The sequence below is a fragment of the Ursus maritimus genome, unplaced genomic scaffold (assembly GCF_017311325.1).
Source record: "Ursus maritimus isolate PB19 unplaced genomic scaffold, ASM1731132v1 scaffold_3, whole genome shotgun sequence".
NCBI lineage: Eukaryota > Metazoa > Chordata > Mammalia > Carnivora > Ursidae > Ursus > Ursus maritimus.
This window is the reverse complement of record NW_024425563.1, coordinates 58,650,783-58,668,910: the sequence shown is the minus strand read 5'-3', so window position 1 is coordinate 58,668,910 and position 18,128 is coordinate 58,650,783. Positions and strand designations below refer to the sequence as shown.

At 35.2% G+C, this 18,128-nt stretch overlaps 1 protein-coding gene across 7 annotated transcripts in view; it reads right to left on the bottom strand.

The window, feature by feature from the left end:
• The window catches only part of DGKB (diacylglycerol kinase beta), a 604,621-nt gene that overhangs the window by 455,386 nt on the left and 131,107 nt on the right, over positions 1 to 18,128 (bottom strand). For all 7 annotated transcript variants that reach the window (XM_040644224.1, XM_040644226.1, XM_040644228.1 and 4 more), the window contains 4 exons: positions 17,477 to 17,596; positions 8,609 to 8,726; positions 6,381 to 6,469; positions 6,182 to 6,298 (listed from right to left, as the gene is read on the bottom strand). In XM_040644224.1, coding sequence (XP_040500158.1) covers positions 6,182 to 6,298; positions 6,381 to 6,469; positions 8,609 to 8,726; positions 17,477 to 17,596 — 444 coding nt within the window. The remainder of the gene's footprint in view (positions 1 to 6,181; positions 6,299 to 6,380; positions 6,470 to 8,608; positions 8,727 to 17,476; positions 17,597 to 18,128) is intronic.

The following is an 18,128-nucleotide window of genomic DNA, read 5'->3' as shown; positions in this document are numbered from 1 at the left end:
CTTCTGCATGTATGCTATTTTTCAATACAATTTTAAAAAGAAAAAAAGTGAACATAATCAGCAATAAAAACAATTTGCTTAAACTTGTCACCATGACATTTTACAGACAAGCATATAAGAAAAAGACACAGCTGAGGACTTTTCAGTGTCGATAAGATGCTGAAGTCTGAAAACTGTCTTAAAGATAACCCAGATCCCAAATCAGCAAAAGTGTAAATACAAAAATCCTCATGAAGAATAGAAATAAACTAGAGCATTGATGAATCCTGCTTCTTCAATAAATGGCCAATGGAGCCCCAGAGATAAGAAATTATTATCTTCTTTTAAGTGTTCTTATTTTCGTTCATGGGTGTCTTTGCATTAAGAGTAGGGCATAGAAATTCTTAGGTCATTTTATTATATGAACAGAAATTCCCTTTTGTATTAAGGGAATCAGCCCTATATATAGGAAATTCATAAAATATGAACCAGCTTTTCCTGGAAGTGAATTAAACACTTGGAAATAATTTCAGAGTTTATGATAATTTCCAATGGCACCTAATTTATAGCCAGATCTATGTTTATTGGGTAAAGCTGTCTCAAGTTAGGAAGAAAAAGAAAACATGTGAGAGGATGTGCATGTGTGTGTAACTGTGCGCATGTGTGTGTATTTACAGGGTGGAGTTGTGAAAAGAGTCGGGGTACTACATTGAGAAGAAAGCACTGGAATCTAACAAGTCAAAGGAGTGAAAAATAGAAAACAAATTTTCATATGTATTTGTTGGAAAAGAAGACACAGAAGTCATTCTTGCAAAGAAAAACTAAGTGACCTGATTTAAAGGAATCTTGCTGGTTTATACATTCTTTTGTTTCTAACATTTTGCAAATTCAGGGTGCTGCTTTAATGCAGACATTTGCTAAAACATAAATCTTCCTATTGGGAAGGCACTGGAAACCTTTTAACACTACTACTCATAGCCTAATATTTTAATAAAGGGGTAGCCCTACATGATAGCAAAAGTAAATAATTCATAGACATAGTAGGCTTTCTTTTGTCAAGTTCAAATGAAATGTATCACCCTCCTATCCTGCTGAGTCCTACCTCACCAGGGACATTTCATTACAACCAGGAGCAAACTACAACTTGTTTTAAATAGAATGTCCAGGAAATACACTCTCAGCAGAAATGAACTCATATTCACAGTGGGATCTTAGGATCAGAGAATGAAAGCAAGAGAGGGAAGAGAGAGCCAATGAAGATGTTTAGCCTGGCTGACTGAATTATAAAACACAAGAAAACTGGTTGCATAAATGTTAGAAGATAGTTCACGGAAGTTTTCTGTTTTTATTTTTTTCTTAAGAGTTTCCTGTTTTTGTTTTTTTTTTAAGTGGTTAGATTTGCAACAGGAGATAAAACTCAGTTTCCTGAGAGCTGAGCTTTATTTATATCTACAAGATGGCAAATTAGTATAATTTCAAGAAGCCACAAGTGCTGACTAAAAAGGGGGTGATAAAATGAGTTCTTATCTTTAATATTTGTCTAAACCTACTTGTATACCTGATGCAGATTTAGATATTACAGGATGATCTTTTAAAAAACAGAATTTAAGATGTGCATTTAAAATTCAATATTTAACATTAAGAAGACTAGTATATCAGTCATTAAAGTGACCTCCCCTAAGCTCCATACTCTGTCAAGCATTTTAGGTGATTAGGAAAAAATGTATATTTTTGACCAGGAGCTCGATCACACTGTAATCTAAAAGTATGCACAACCTTAATGCAGACATGAAACCTCTGGAGAGCATTTAGTCTTTCCTTTTGGTATGGAATAAAAGTATAGAAAGCATTCAAAAAGAGAAATGTTAGTGTCAAGGAAAATTTCAAGGCAGATACTGAACTTAATTTGGTTTTTCCAGTATAGTTAGAATTGAAGGTGGGTATACTCAAGGGAATAGGGTCAGCAAAATAACAGATAAGGGGGAAGCATGGCCTTCCCAAGGGACTGCCAACAGCTCTCCCCACCACAGCAGGGGCTGTGTGTAGAAAGGAATAACATATACGTCATGTGCTTAGGTTTGGGTCTGATATTTGAGGAACTGAAAACCAGGTCGGGTAGGAGGAAGTGAGGGCTGCATTTATTATCACAGAACTATTATAGGGTGCTGAAGGTGGCATATGATAACAAACTAGTATTTTCAGAAGATGATTCTGGAGGTGGTTTGCAGCCTGCATTATAGGAAAAGTACCTTCTGTTAGGGAGATAAGCCAAGAGATTCTGACTCTAATCTAGTTAAGAGGTGCTAAGAGTTTGCACTTGGGCTGTGAATGATGGCTACAGAAACTCAAATCCGAGAGAGATATTTTAAGGAGAAAATGTCAAGCCTCAGTGATAGGTTGAATATATGAGAGAAAGGTGAAAGACAAGAATAAAAGAAATTGACTTCTAACTTTATTTCCAATGACTGCAAGCATGATGATACCATGTCTGATAGAAAAGAGAGAGCTGGAATACTTGCTTTTTGTGAATATAAATAAATCAGCTTAGTCTAGGATTTAGTGAGATTCAGGACCACATGGTTCTGGATGATTTTAGAATATGCAGATGCTATTCTATTCTGACTTAGACTGGGCAACTAGATCCTTCCAGAGGTGAAAAAAAAAAGGGCATGAGTAATATTCATGGAGTGCCCTCTGTGAGTCAGGGGTTGGATTTTGTGTCCCTATGATATTTTACCCAGTTTTTACTATGATAATAATTGTCAATTACTGAGCACTTATTATGTGTGAGGTCTTGCCCTAAACACACCTACAGAGGTTTTTTTTTTTTTTTTCCACTCATTTGTTTCTTATAACAATCCTGTAAGATAGGTATTGTTAACTCCATTTTACAAATTAGGAAACTGCCCAAAACTTCCTATATACTTGGTCCAAGATTACACAAGTACTATCTTAATTGTTGGACAGGGAACATGTTAAGAATCTGGTCAGCCTGACTTATAAGACTCAACCCATTTTCAAAAATAATACATAAAAGAAAGCAACAGCCTTAGAGAAACTTATGAAAGGAAGCCAAGTTTCACTCTCTTTGTTTCTCTTTGCAATCTATTTCCTACAGACTCCATTCAGATAGGTCTTCCTAAGCTTAGCATTGCTGGTGCCAGAGCCCATCACTTTCACAACTTCTGCTAGATATCTGCTATATTAATAGCACTTTCTGGGAAGCATGAGGACATAAGAAAGTAGATTCATTCTGTTTAAAGGCAATCAATAATAGTAGGAAAACACTGGGGTTGAGAACAGATCAACTTTATACTAAAATCTTCATGTAATGGTTCAAGAAAGTATAGATTATACTAATTATATAAATATTCTGAGGTAAATATATTTTGTTTAACCTAGTATGAAATCATTAAATTAATAAATGTGTCCTTAAAATTGCTTACAGTTAAAAATCCAAAAGGGCATAGAGAATGAACTTACTTTCGAGAGGGCTACACGTTCTTCCGGATATATGAGAACTTTTAAAAAAAAATTATGCTTGTCTTGTTTCATGAACCAAATACCCATAGGACCTCTAGAGATCATGGTTTGCAAAAAATAAGGGTGAGGCTCACCAGAAGGCTCTGAACTTTGCAGACCTTAGTAAGTCAGCAGCCATTTTTTTTTCTTTTTTTCTTTCTTTCTTTTTTTTTTTTTTTTTTTTTTTTTTTTTACTCTGACCCCTCAGTGCTCCCTTATTTCCTAAGCAGAACCAAAGGATTTAAAGACATTTATGGTTTATATTGTGCTCTGTTATACTGACAAATAGAATCATCTTCATTTACCCATTGATCTTTACTTAAGAATAAGGTGTTAGGGGCATGTTGTCTGAATTGATTTGGGCATGAAATCCTGAGATTTTTAAAAATATAGTTTACTCAGAGGCAATACCTTCTTTCCTACAAAAGGGAGGCCCAATTTCTTTTTTTTTTTTTTTTAAGATTTTATTTATTTATTTGAGAGACAGTGTGGGGGGGAGAAGCAGAAGGAGAGGGACAAGCAGAGTTCATACTGAGTGAGGAGCCCAAAGCGGGGTTTGATCCCATGACGCTGATATCATGACCTGAGCCAAAACCAAGAGTTGGATGCTTAACTGACTGAGCCACCCAGGTGCCCCAGGAAGGCCCAATTTCTTACAAGGCTGGGACCAAGATTAAGATTAAATATAAATGTACGACTGGTAAGTGGTCGAGGTAGCGATGTAGATTTATGGAATCACAGATAAGAGGAACATTAAAAGGTAAGAAAGAAAACTAGGAAAACAAAATGGAATATAAAACAAGAAAAGAATTTCAAGATTCCTTGAATATCAATAATAGACTACTAGCAATGGTAACTTCAAGGAGAGTCATTTCCATAGAATGGAAAGGAGATTAAAAAAGGAAAGGAAGAGATCAGTCAAAGAAAATTCTAGAAGCTCACAAGCCTTTGTATTAGGAGGGGTAGCAATGCAAATTTTTAGAGTATTCAAATGAGTACACATTAAAAACAGTAATTTTTTAAGAAATAAAAAAAAGAAAAATAATAAACCTTAGACATTACATTTTAAATTTACAAAGAATGGGAAAATAACTTGAAATACAAAGGAGAAATGAATTTCGATATTCTTCAAATTCAGCTTATGTTAAAGTAGAGACAGAACTAATGAAAGATGAACTATATGGGGAAAATAAGGGAAATAGTCTTCTACAAGATCGAAACCAAAACTACATATTTTTATAGATACTCAGCAAAAAACAAAACAAAACAAAACTAATATTATATAATGTGCACAAATTTTCTAAAAAATTAAATAGTTGTGGTCTTCTTAAAACTGAGGACTCAACATGTTTAAGTAATCCATATGTGTAATTTAAATCATTGTTAGATATTTTATTATAATAACCAAACACTTCAAAAAAATAAAACTCTTTCATAATGGAGGAAATTTCAAATGTAAATGTACTTTAACTGAGTAATAGCTGAAAATGATTGAAGAAAATGTGTTCTTTTAAAAAAAGTATGCAATCGTATTTTTGAAATGCAAGTCAGAGTTTGTTTCTCTCATTATCGTGTGTATGCATATGTGTGTTTAAGAAAAATTATAAATGGTGTGTGGGGTCTGGGGTTGAGGGGCACTACAGAAAAATTTACTTAACTGAAACACAGCTCCCTACAGTTTTAATCCCACAAAAGCAAGAACAATTTCTCCTATAACAAGAGGGCTCATACACTAGCTGGAAAAACAAAACAAAATTAACGTGTGTGCATGTGTGGGAGGGGAAACAATCCCCTAAATATTTTTGTACTATATTATAAAAATGGCATTCTAATTAATTTTCAGAAATTAAGCACAAAACACTAGCATTAACATCTAAAAACTACATTTATTCCAGAAGTTATTTGAACCAGGCATTAATAATTACGCAAACCAGGCAGTCTTAAAAATTCCAAGAAAAAGACTAATTTACCTCTTTTTCCTCAATTGTCAATCTCATTATAATGACTAGAGTTTACATCTATAAATACTATATGTAAATACCATATGTAAAATCTTGTACCTCAAATTATGATATAAGTGAAGGAGCAAGGCAACCACATGTGAGGAAGGGCAAAGTAAGTTCTCATAAGGATCAAGAACTAAAATATGGACCCACTCGCATGGCTACCTACCCATGTGGTCAATTTGCTATGTTTTTCTTGGTCTTAGTGTCTTCACTATATAAGTAACTCTTTGGATCACATTATTCATCTGTCTACCCTTTGTAAGCCCATAGATTCTGTAATTAAAATAAATTCACAACATGCGAAATAGAAATTTCTTCCAAAATAGCATTGGGGATGGATGGGGAGCTGAATTCTCCTCAGACTGTGTCCTGCACGCACCGCCCACCCCTAGCCATGCCTTCTCATCACCTTCCTGGTACCTCCTAGAGTTCTGTGGAACGTAGGTGGAATCTACGTAATGGTATAATCTCTAAGGTTGTCACTAGAACTAAAATTCTAGATTCTACGAGGACAAGTCTGACTTTGACCCTTCTCCCTTTGGGAGATACATGGCTTAACGCGGACTTAGTCTAAAATTCAGGATGATCATGCAGGATAAAACTCTTGGAGCATATGGGATACACAGTCTCCATTGTGAGTGAACTCGAGAGATTTGTTTTCCGATGTTACTCACTGTGATCTGACACCAAACACAATGCAGTCCTGTCAGACCCTGGTAACATTTAACCGTTTTGTGGCACTTATCACACTTGGTTGGGCAGTTACCTTCAACCCAGTAATGATGCATGACCTAGAATAGAACAAGAGCATTGTGATAAGAAGAGGCATCCACAAACGTCACCCTGAGAAAGTAAGCAGAGCCGCACACTCACATCAGTGTTCTTCTTGGACTTCACGTAAGTCTTGATGCAAGAAGGAGGCGCTCGAGCCACACAGCGCTCATGGACTGTGTACTTGCAAACTGAAAAGAAACATGTACACACATTCAGAGCTAATCCTGGTCCTGATTGCAATTTTACAGGGAAAGAATGACATTAACAGAACCTCATTTCATATCCACTGCTCCCTAATCAATCCAATCAGCTACATCAAGAAAAAGTCTTAAGTTGACTGTTTTTACCATGGAACACAAAAGGCCAATTAGTACAGGAAATATTATGCATGTGAAAAACCAAGACTCCTCTATCATGGCATAGCAGGAAATGCTTAATTAAATCAGGCCTCACTCAAATTTTTCACAATAATTCCCAGATGACAGAAATATTAAAGACAAATTGATGACTGCCAAATGGCTTGGTGTCATTTGCTAGAAGGAAGAGATCTATATTTTACAAAGTATAGGCATGAGAGCAGCTGGAGGGCATGGAAATAAAAGCCCACGAGTTTATGCTATTTTCTCTATTGATTTATCTAAACCTTAAATGGCTGATTAGTCCATTTCCAGAGAGTAGATTTCATCATACATGCCAGGCCTTCAGTATAAGTTTATCCCTCATTTGCCATCATGGTACTGTTTGTCCAAAAAGAACACCCTTTTCTAAAAAACGTATAAATATACAGAACAAAAACTAAAGAAAAAAAATGACCATGTATCCCTCTCAATAAAACAAAAACAAACCACTACATAGAATTAGAATGAAAAATACTAAATCCAATAATATTCATATAGTAAAACTGTTCCAAAATATCCACATTTTTTATTTCCTTTGGTGACACTGAGAAAGAAGCCAGACTTTTTCTTCTTTTCCACATTGGTGATAATATTGAAGATTGCAGTTGCCACGCTGACCAGTTATGATTAGTGAACAAAATTCTCACTCTATATGACATCACTCACATTATTTGAGTTATCATTTTGTTTCACATGATCCCATCAGTAGAATCTACCGTGAAAAATCCTTTACCTTAAAAATAACAAAACTTTAAAAACAATTCACTTCCTTTGTACATAAAGAATGTTCTAGCATAACCAGCCTTTCAAATATGGCCACCAGAAACTGCCCTCTGAAGTGACATATTGTAATTTCATATAACTTTATTAATATCACTTAAATGTGGGTAATTAATATCATTAAAACATGGTTTTTAATGTCAAAGAATACATCTGAGAGGAAGTCAATTCTCAGATATATTACCAAAGAAGCTGTTACCTAAAAATAATATCAGAAAACCATATACTTTATGGACTCCAAGTTAAGAAATTAGATTTAACATAAATGCACAAAAATGGGCTGTGTTTAATGAGCTTGACAGTTTCAGTAACTCCATACATAGCAGAAAAGGAAATGGATGGACAAATTGCTGGACGAAGAGAATGTCATACTTCACTGAGGAGGACACAATATCCCCTGTTTTAACAGGGGCATCAGAGAATGTAACAATTATCGGGCATAAATATTGTTTATTTAAAAATTTTAAGGTGACTTTTATAAATTAATTGTTACATATCCCACCAGAAAATTCTAGTGGGCAGTACTCACTCAACAGAATACAATGAAAAGTGCAAAGATAAGTGTACTGAAGTGGAAATAATGGCCACAACTCATGAGAAGGCAATACTTTGGGTTCCAATATCCATTAACCATTTAGGAAGGTTTTCCTCATGAAAGCATTAAAAATCATGTGCCTGAGGTGTAAGACTGGTTTGTATTCTTAATTTTAATGCAAATTAATAATCAATTAATTCAATTGTTTCTTAAAAGGCCTGAAAGAATTGGCTCATTATAGGAAGACAATGTGAATAAAGTGGCTAACTTGAAAATTAAAGGACAAATATGAGTAAGACACAAATGTGAGAAACTGGTGGGTATTTTCATAATTATCCCAGGAAAAATGGGAACCATACATAAGTCAAACTACAATGGAAAGAAAATGGCTGATGAATTGGAATATGTCCTTAGCTCTTTTCCAAGGGGAGAGTTTCCTAAAACTGAAGAAAGTTAAAGCTAGAGTGACCTAAACGTTTAGGAACATACTGCCGGGAAACATAAATCCTAGGTACAGGAAGGGTCAGAATGATTTCTTAGGTCTCCATCTACAAATAGGATTGTTCCATGAAATCAACGTTTCCTCACTGGAGGTGATGACATATAGGACTCACAGGAACAGCAGAGGCCCTGCTTCCCCACACCGATCAGCATGTTCAGGCAAAGATTGCAGTAGGCAGGTTTGTTAAAGTGCTTGAGTCGCCACACATGCTGTCCATCATCCTTCACGTTCTGCGCAGGACGTAAGAGAAACAGATTTCACTTAATGAAATAAACAGTGGAATATGCAAGTGCCAATAAAACTCAGAGCTGGACTGAGGCATTTGAAGACAATCTGTTATTTCATCCCTGACTTTCTCCAAGATCGCCAAAGAGTCTAGAAAAACACATGTGCTCTAGTGGAATGAGATCCTGCTAACAAATCTCGGATACTATAGCAACGCACACATTCTTGTCTAATGTCAACAGTCCAACAGCATGTCCCAAACCATCATAATGACCTGCCAAACTGAGCACTCCCTAAGATCGAGGACATGTCTGCCTCGCCTTTGAATATTTTATCCTTAGCACAATTCCAGAAAGAAATAAATGAATAAAGAAAGAGAAAACACTCTTCAGTGGAAGAGCCTGACAAATAAAAGCTTGGAAAGAATGTTAACCCTTGTTTAGTAGTAGGAACGTGCAAATTTCATGATGGTGGGGTTTTAGAGGAGGCAGAGGGATGGGACAGAATGGGATGGGAAAGAACAATACTTAAAGGTAAGTTATTGGTGATATTTTAAGACTTCAGCTGGGGATTACTTATACCTTATAATTTAATATATTTTTGTATGTCACAATTAGCAAATTTTAAAAGGTAAACTTTTTTAAGGACCTAATTATATTACCATACTGGTTGCTCCTCTTTTGTAAAATATGAGGGGTTTTAATCTCATAGAAAGGTGCTAAAATATTAAAACTGTATTACTGTACTTATAACAATTACTGTAGTTATTTGTTGCAATAAAACCTTAGGTTTAAATTAATTCACATTTTAGCATAACAACTATAATTAGGATTTATTTTTCTAAGTAAAACGATATAGTATCATAATAGCTACTTCTCTAAGAGGTATTTAATTACATCTCTATTGTTCAGAGTGAAGTAAAATGAAATAATATGGAGCTCATGAGTCTCCTGAATTCCTTACAACAAGGTCAAGATACTACATGGAGTTATTATGTATCATTACTTTTGTTACTATCATTTTCTGCATTCACATGTAGCCCCTGTACACCATTCACCAACTTGTATCAAACTCAAGATTCATTTTAGACATCACTTATTCTATAGAAACCATTATAGGACATGATTTTTCATGTTAGCCTAGTTGTCATATTTTTTAGTACTTTCACCTAATAAAACTTTTTTTTTTAAAGATTTTATTTATTTATTCGACAGAGAGAGAGACAACCAGCGAGAGAGTGAACACAAGCAGGGGGAGTGGGAGAGGAAGAAGCAGGCTCCCAGCAGAGAAGCCTGATGTGGGGCTCGATCCCAGAATGCCGGGATCACGCCCTGAGCCAAAGGCAGACACTTAACGACTGCGTCACCTAGGCGCCCCTCACCTAATAAAACTTTTTGATCACCTACTATGTGCTGGGACACTAACACAATTTCTGTATTAGTGGGACAGAATACATATGTCCAGATCATTTCATTTCTCTTGATACTAACACATTAATAATAATGCATCCTGACCACTTTTTCCTATTTCTAGTCAAAAGATAAACCACCAAATGTGAAATACTTGATTAAATCCATAGTAACTCATTCTCACATTAGAACCAGAAATGTCAAATTTGCATCATAATATGAAACATTAATGAAAACGCTTCCTGGGAGATAATTCTCCATGGGTGTCTTGAATTTCTGCACATTTTGTAAGCAGAAGAACCGTCCTTTCTTCCAGGCTATCTTTTCAAAGATATCTGAAAAACAAGCAGCCTTGGACAATGGAGATGTATCTCCCTCCAGAGGAGAGGCAGGTTTACTTACTGTCCAGTATAATAAAAATAATCTCTCCCTTTGAGGAAAAAGTTAAGCAGGTTTGTTTACTGCACATGATAACAGATTCAGTTTCCCCAAGCCAAGGGTTCCAAGCTCTGATGCTGTGCACAGTGATTCCTTGGGCCCCACTCCGCCACCCCTGTGAGACTCTATAGACCAGGAGAACTGGCTCAGATATGCAGCTCCTATTGCTTGCTTTGCTGTAAATAAAGAAGTCCTTTGTTTCTGACCCGGGTGTCTCATGTCCTCTGCCCCTATTCAGGAAATGTTAGCAAGCTAACTTGCTAACTTACAAGTAGGGTAACTCTCAAACCCTTCACAGTTCTTGACAATGCTCAGATTCGGGGTTTTTCTTTTCTTTCTTTCTTTCTTTCTTTCTTTCTTTCTTTCTTTCTTTCTGAGAAAGGACTAACAAGCTCATGACTAACAAAAGCAGTCATGTAGACAGTGTCATGGAGAGGACATCAGAAGACACTCGTGTTTCAGTTTTCTTCCACAACTTAAGAAATGGGTTTTATAGTAATTTCTGAATCAAGCGGTGGTTCGTTTGAATCACAAGATTTCTAGTAAGGTTATCATATGAATGGAACGTTTTAGATATTTGTTTGGCATTGCTGTATTTTTCAAACTGTCAATATTTTAAAATTTCTATTCCTTCAAATAAGAATAAAACATCTTGAGTGAAAAGTTTAAGTAATGGGGTTGTTAATTTAATGTACAGATACAGACAGATAAATAGATAAGTATAATATAGAGATATAGATATAGATAGATAAAGTTAGCTTAAACTAAGATTTTTAAATGAAAAGAGGAAAGGGAAAAAATCTAATTTTCATATGTATTACTGTTCTCATAATCCTTGTCATTTTATTTTTAAATGAGTGTCCATTACATGTGAATAAGCCTCATCCTGTTGAAGAGCACATATGGACTAAGTTAGCTGGCATTTTCCTTATCAAAAAATAAACAAGTCTGAACGTGGGTGTTCTGTCAATCAGAACACTTAGCCATGTTACAGGCTGCAACTGATGTACAAATCCATTACCCAGACATAAAATACTTTACCAAAAAACAAATTAAATAGCTTTATAGCTCTTAACCGGATACATTGCCAAAATATGCAAAAGATGAAATATGTATGTGACTTCAAGAGAAGAAATTGAAACCAGGAGCCAACTATTTCTCAGCAGTGCAAATTATACTCCAGCGCTCTGTATTTTCATGTCTTGTCTTGTTTGTCTTATTTAGATGGTAAACTTCGTGGGAGATGGGGAGAATCTGTCCTTACTATATTCTATCAGCCAGTAAACCATATTCCTATTAGTACTTCTATCGCAAATAAATATTTATTGTCATAGAAAGGAATTCATTTTTTTAAACAAGAAATGAAGAAATCCAGAAGGTTCGATTCCTGGCCTACTATGAAAATGTGGATAAGACATTTCACATTTCTTCTTATTTTCCTCTCTAATAGAATGAAAGCACCCACTTTCCTCTCCCAGGCCGTGGTGTGAAGTTTCATTATACAATACCTGTGAAGTCAATTTAGCTCCTCAGAAGACTGGTGTTATATAAACAGCAAATATTATTACCATCGTTGGGTTGAGTTGTGTAACATCTCAATGTTTCATCCAAAAGACTTGAGAAGGATGTTTGTAGGTTTACTATACTTTGTTTCATAAAAATTTTGTTCTCACTTTTCATTACCAGACATCACTCTTCAGAGAAATTTATTCCTGATATTTATAAAACACTATGTTTTAAAATTGAAGCAGTTCGGTGCTGTGAACCAATTACAACAGAGAAATACTTCATTAAGTGTAAACAAGTTCACACAGAGGAGATCCAGTTTCTTCCTCCCCTCTTATGACCCTATAGTCAAAAGGAGGTTTCAAAGGCAAGAATGCCTTATGGAACTTTTTGAAACCTACTTCATTATTCTAGTGATTTCTAAAGTTTTAGTTTTTCCCTAAATGCCTCCAAGATCACACATTGTGTTCAAGTGAATTAGGGCTATTATAAATAATATCATTTTTTTCAAAAGACCTCAATGAGAAATTTTACTAATGTCACAGCGAAAATGCTCCTAACCCCCCTACTTGGCCACATCCCTGTTTCAACTGACTTCGCTTATAACACATTTAAGAGCTAATGTTACAAATTAATTCCAACTCATTAAATAACAAGGACCATTAAATTACCTTACTTTTCTGCTCAAGGTCTCCAAAAAATAATAACAATATGAAAGAAACTGCTCTTTTAGACAGAAAGATGAGCTATGTCAGGTCTGGACAAAGAGAATGCAGAAAGACATTTCAGAATTCTGAGTGGAGTTGCGATCAACTGCTTATCTCCAGACCCCATTTTCTGAAGTCAGGCTCAGGCCCTGCCATTCCTGGGTTCAAATGCAAACTCACCAGCCCATCATATCACATAGTCATTTTCCTTGAATGACCCAATCTGGAATCTCAAGAATTGTTGCATTTATCCAGCTTCATAATTCCTTTCTGGATTGAGCAATGTATAAACAGCAAAACAACATCTCAACCAAATTAAATTTTAAAAAATAGAGTGTGAAGCATTAGTTTTCCAAATATAGCCGAGTCTATTAAGAATGCATCATCTTCAGCTCTCCATTATATTCAGAAATTTCATCAGGAAATAGATTCCATCAGAAATCAGGAGGCACACCAAACAGCTACTTTTACTTTGCTGAGTCAGTTGAAAAAAAAAAAAAAATGTCCTAAAACATTTTGATCAACAGCAAAGTTTAAATCACATATAGTGTAAAGTCCAGGATTCTGAGGACACATACAGAGAAATCAAAACACATATCCATTCAAAAACCATATGTGTCGGATGTGGGCACTACAATCCAAGACCAAGAAGGCAAGGTATTCTTATAGTAAGCCAGGCTCCTACTTAAATGTGTACGTCTGTTTTTATGATGTTATGAATTCAGGAATTTTCCTTGAAAAATCTAATAATGATCCAAGATTACAGATACTAGGAATTGGAGAATTATTAATTCTCTTGTTCACCGAAGAAAAGGAACGTCCCAACTGAAAAGAGTATTAGAAAAGGAAAAGTATGGCCTTGCGTAGCTCTTTTATGTGTCCAGAGAGGATGACCCGCTAGCACAAAATGACTTCGCTGGTTAATAACAGAGCCAAAGTAAAGATCAACTTGATGAACTTCACTGCTGCTGCGCTACCTCTTCATTAGTCCACACATCTTGCTGACATTGTCTCAAGTGAGTTAAAGGGTATTACATTCCTTTCTCCTCAATGACTAAAAATACATTAAAACTCTTGGTTTGTAATATGACAGATTAGTGACAGAGTAAATCAGGGGTCAGAAAACTACGGCCCTTGGGTCAAATCTGGTTGGCAACATATTTTTTTTTCCTTAAATATTTAATTTATTTATTTGAGAGAGAGAGACAGAGATAGTGACAGAGAGCATGAGTGGGGAGGAGAGGGAGAAGCAGGCTCCCTGCTGAGCAGGGATTCCAGATGTGAGGCTCAATCCGCAGACCCCAGGATCATGATCTGAGCCGAAGGAAGACGCTTAACCAACTGAGCCACCCAGGCACCCCTGGCAACCTATTTTTGTAAATAAAATTTTGTTGGACCATAGCGTCGCTCTTTCCTTTACCTGGTGTCTGTGATTGCTTTCGTGCCGGCTGCCGTGGAGGGATTGAGCACTTGCAACAGAGACCTTATAGTCCACAAAGCCTAAATTATTTACTATCTGTTTCTCTACAAAGTTTGCTAATCGCTAGAGCAGAGTTTATTGCTAGATGCAATTATTTTCAAATAAAATATTTTCATTCAAAATTGAATTTAAAAAAATGCTTCAGTGAGATGAACGCCAAAGGAAGAGTAAGTCTCCTGTATAAATGACTATGGCTCAGGTGTAGTCAAAATCCCAAGTGCCACCCAAACTCTCAGTTTTCCTTCAGACGTAAGAGACCGTACCATTTCAGGCTGGGCATGCTCAGTTTGATGGACTTCTCATAGAGAAAGGAAATGGCTTGTTCTTTCTAGCATTTGATAGAGAATGAGGTTCTGATGAACTACATTTCTGATTTTGGTTCCCAAACAGATAATATTCAAAATAGAATAGCTTTCTAAATTCTGTTGATAGAGAAAAATAAACTACAGTGAAATCACAACTGTTCTGCTTTGCATTAGAAGTAAGAATTGCTCTCCCAGGACAATGTTCTTATCTGTGTAATTTGGCTAGTCCACCATAGTCACTTTCAAATACACCATGGTATTTAACATGCACTCTCAATTAGAATCTACTCCCTGAGCTCATAATTGACAGAAGACCAGAATATATAGGACAACATAACAAGACAGGGTGCACAATAAATGGCTGGATTCAACCTAAAGCTTCTAGATTTCTAATTTGATTAGCAAAAGTGGGGTGGGAGGGTTGGGGGGGAGGGGGAAATGGCATCATGAATCATATTCTCTACAGGTAATAACATAACACATTAACTGCCTACAAAAAAGGAAATAAATCTCAATTACTAAAAAAAGGCCCTCATCACTCAGTTGTCATTGTGTCATTCCTGCTTTGTAAAACACTTTCTATGCCTTGGAATTAAAAAGCTGTTTCTAACAAATAAATGCTCTGTTTTGTGATCATAATTACATGGCTTATACATTTTATTAAAAGACAATTCAAAAGATTATTGGCTTATTCTTTTTTAAAAAAGCAAGGGAAAGGGGATTTAACTCTGAATTGTTCTGTACAGGGGGAAAAAAAATCCCATCTTCTACTTAAGGCGATCTGTAAATGTTAAACGATGTTGCCCTGCCATCTAGTGGCCTTGACTGGGAACACAGTTTTGAAACAGTACTGGTTACTGCTTTGAAACCCTAAATTGATTTCTCCTCTTAAGATCCAAAAACATCTCCTATGACTGAAAATACAAACCACAAATTTAAGAATATGATTATAAAGTAAATTAGGCATGCTTAATCTGATAGAAATTAATGACAAAGAATTCTCATTCAGTTGAAATAAAGTTACTAATGAGGTACTGTTTGTTTAAAAGAGTTTGAATTAAATCCATATAGATCTGCGGACTATATTTACTCATGCTATTTTCATAACTTTACAAATAGATATATTTATTAACTGAATTATAAAGAATTTCTAAATAATAGTTTCCAAAGATGAACATCATTTTAAAATCTTTCGGTACTATTTTAAATATAGATGACCAAGTCTACATTTCTGCATTTTGCTGTCCAACACCCCACTACCAAATGGTTTACTTACTCATTCTTGCGCATTCTCTCACACCAAAATTTCCATAAATATTTAGAATAAGTGCAATTTTAGCTTTAAAAAATACAAAATTCTCTTCGGAAGCACTGTTATTATCAGAACTTCCTTGACTAGCATTTGACAACTTTTTCTGTGTACAGTATACACCAAACCTTAAAATGTTAACATTTTATAAATTTGCTTTTTGTTTTCTCCTCACTGACTTACATACAGTTTGTCAGAAGGTGTATTAATAATTAAACAAATATTTATAATATAGAGATATACGACAGGTGATTTACAAAAAGATACCAGGTATGTATAGTAGGAAAATATCAGATAAAAGGAAATACTGCTTCATTTATTTTCAAAATGTAGAAATATGTATGTATTAACAATAAGATCTAGATTATCTTTGATTTAATATTTATTTTAAGGATAATATCCTGTATATCATCTATTAGTAATTTTTCTTTGCCTTCCTCTGGCCATGTCTAAAATCCTATGGGCCTCATGAAGGTTAAGATTCACCTGAATGGAAAAGATTTTGAAGATTCAGGTGAAAAAGAGACAAATGTTACTTTCCTGAAGCCCACTTACATATTCCCAAACCCATATGTAAATATGTACAAACATATTTGTATATATTCTCACATGTTTTACAAACACAGACTGTAAGATTTCTTGACAGCTTTTAAAAATCTGGTCTCTTGAGTAACCGTGGTATAGTCTTGAATCTGCAAAACTGTTATCTCTGGTAGGAAGAAGTATGCAAAGTTTTGGAGTCAGCAGCAAAGTGGTGGACATTATGTTCTCGCAGCTCAAAATTCTAAATACCGTATGCGTGCTTTCCATCAGTAATGCTCTGAATCTTACTATACATTTTACTATATGCATGTTATGGTTAATTTTTGTTTATTAATGCTAAATACAAAAATTCAGTAGTGACTCATTGAGTTCAAAATTAATGATTACTGAAATTGACATCAAGGCTGGGTAGCAAGATTTGGTTTCAAAGTCACTGTCATATCCCATTCTAAACTTAGGTTGATATCTTTTCCCCAAAACTACAATTTAATTATCAGTGGAGGCACTGATACAAGAAAACTTTTGATAAGCTTAGAATGAAAGGCTGGCTGATCTGATGATATGTAAGAAAAATCTGTGTGTGTGTGTGTGTGTGTGTGTGTGTGTGTGTGTATTCTCAACTACCTCAAGATATAACTGGCTTCTCCAAGTATTGTTTATCAATAAAACAGATTTTCTTCATGGGGAGGGTGATTGTGGAATGAGATGGAGCACCCCAAGAACCACAGAATGTAATAATTTTAGGGAGTTTCTTGCAGTAAATAAAATGATGAGTAGGTCAATAATATTTTAAACCAGATCGTACTTTAAATAAAGAAAAAAGAGAGAAATTATGTATTAAATAATACGGTAACACCTAAAATGAATCAATGTGTTTGTGGCAAGTATTTTACTACAGGACTTAATATTAAATTGCCCTGTGGCATACTTATTAAAAGGTCCAGGCACTCGCTACATGCTTAATGACAGAAAATGGCCAGATCAATTTACAATCAAAATGTGTAATAGAGAACCCCACTGACTTACCACCAGGCCACCCTCTTTGTGTAAATGCTTACATTTTCCAAGCCCAAGAGCACAAGAAGTGGAATTGTTGTCATTCCTCCTTGGATCCATTCCTCCAGAGAGACTGTCCCGTCATGATCATAGTCAATTTCTTCCATCATTTCATGGAGGATCTGGAGTAGAAGAGATGAGGGAAAACTCGCTATGAATCAACAAAATAAATTTCATAAGAGAGAACAAAGCATCACATCAAATTGGTTATAACAAACTGACTAACAGCTAAGTGCAGAATAGAGATAAAGATCTAACCGGGTACAATGTCAATTCAATAACCGAGGATAGAGTGGGTTTGTTATGATTTCTAGAACCTGACTTCTTATACTATTCAACTTTTAGAAATAATTCCTGAACTTTTTAATACTTTGTCACTGAATGGTACAACTAAAACAAAGTATCTTTAATTTAAGGGTGAAAGTGGTCTTTAATTGCTTTCTCTAGATTTTTTTAATTCAAATGTATGCCAGATAATGTCTGAACAAATTAACTTCATGGCAAAGAGCTGAAATGATTCTTTGCTAAGTGGTAAGGGGTGGGGAAATTAAGTTGCTTTTAATTGCCTATCAGAACTTAATAAAGCCAAGAAGTTAAACCAGTAAGTCATTTTTGATTAGATTTCTTTTCTAAAAATGACTTGCACAGAGTATC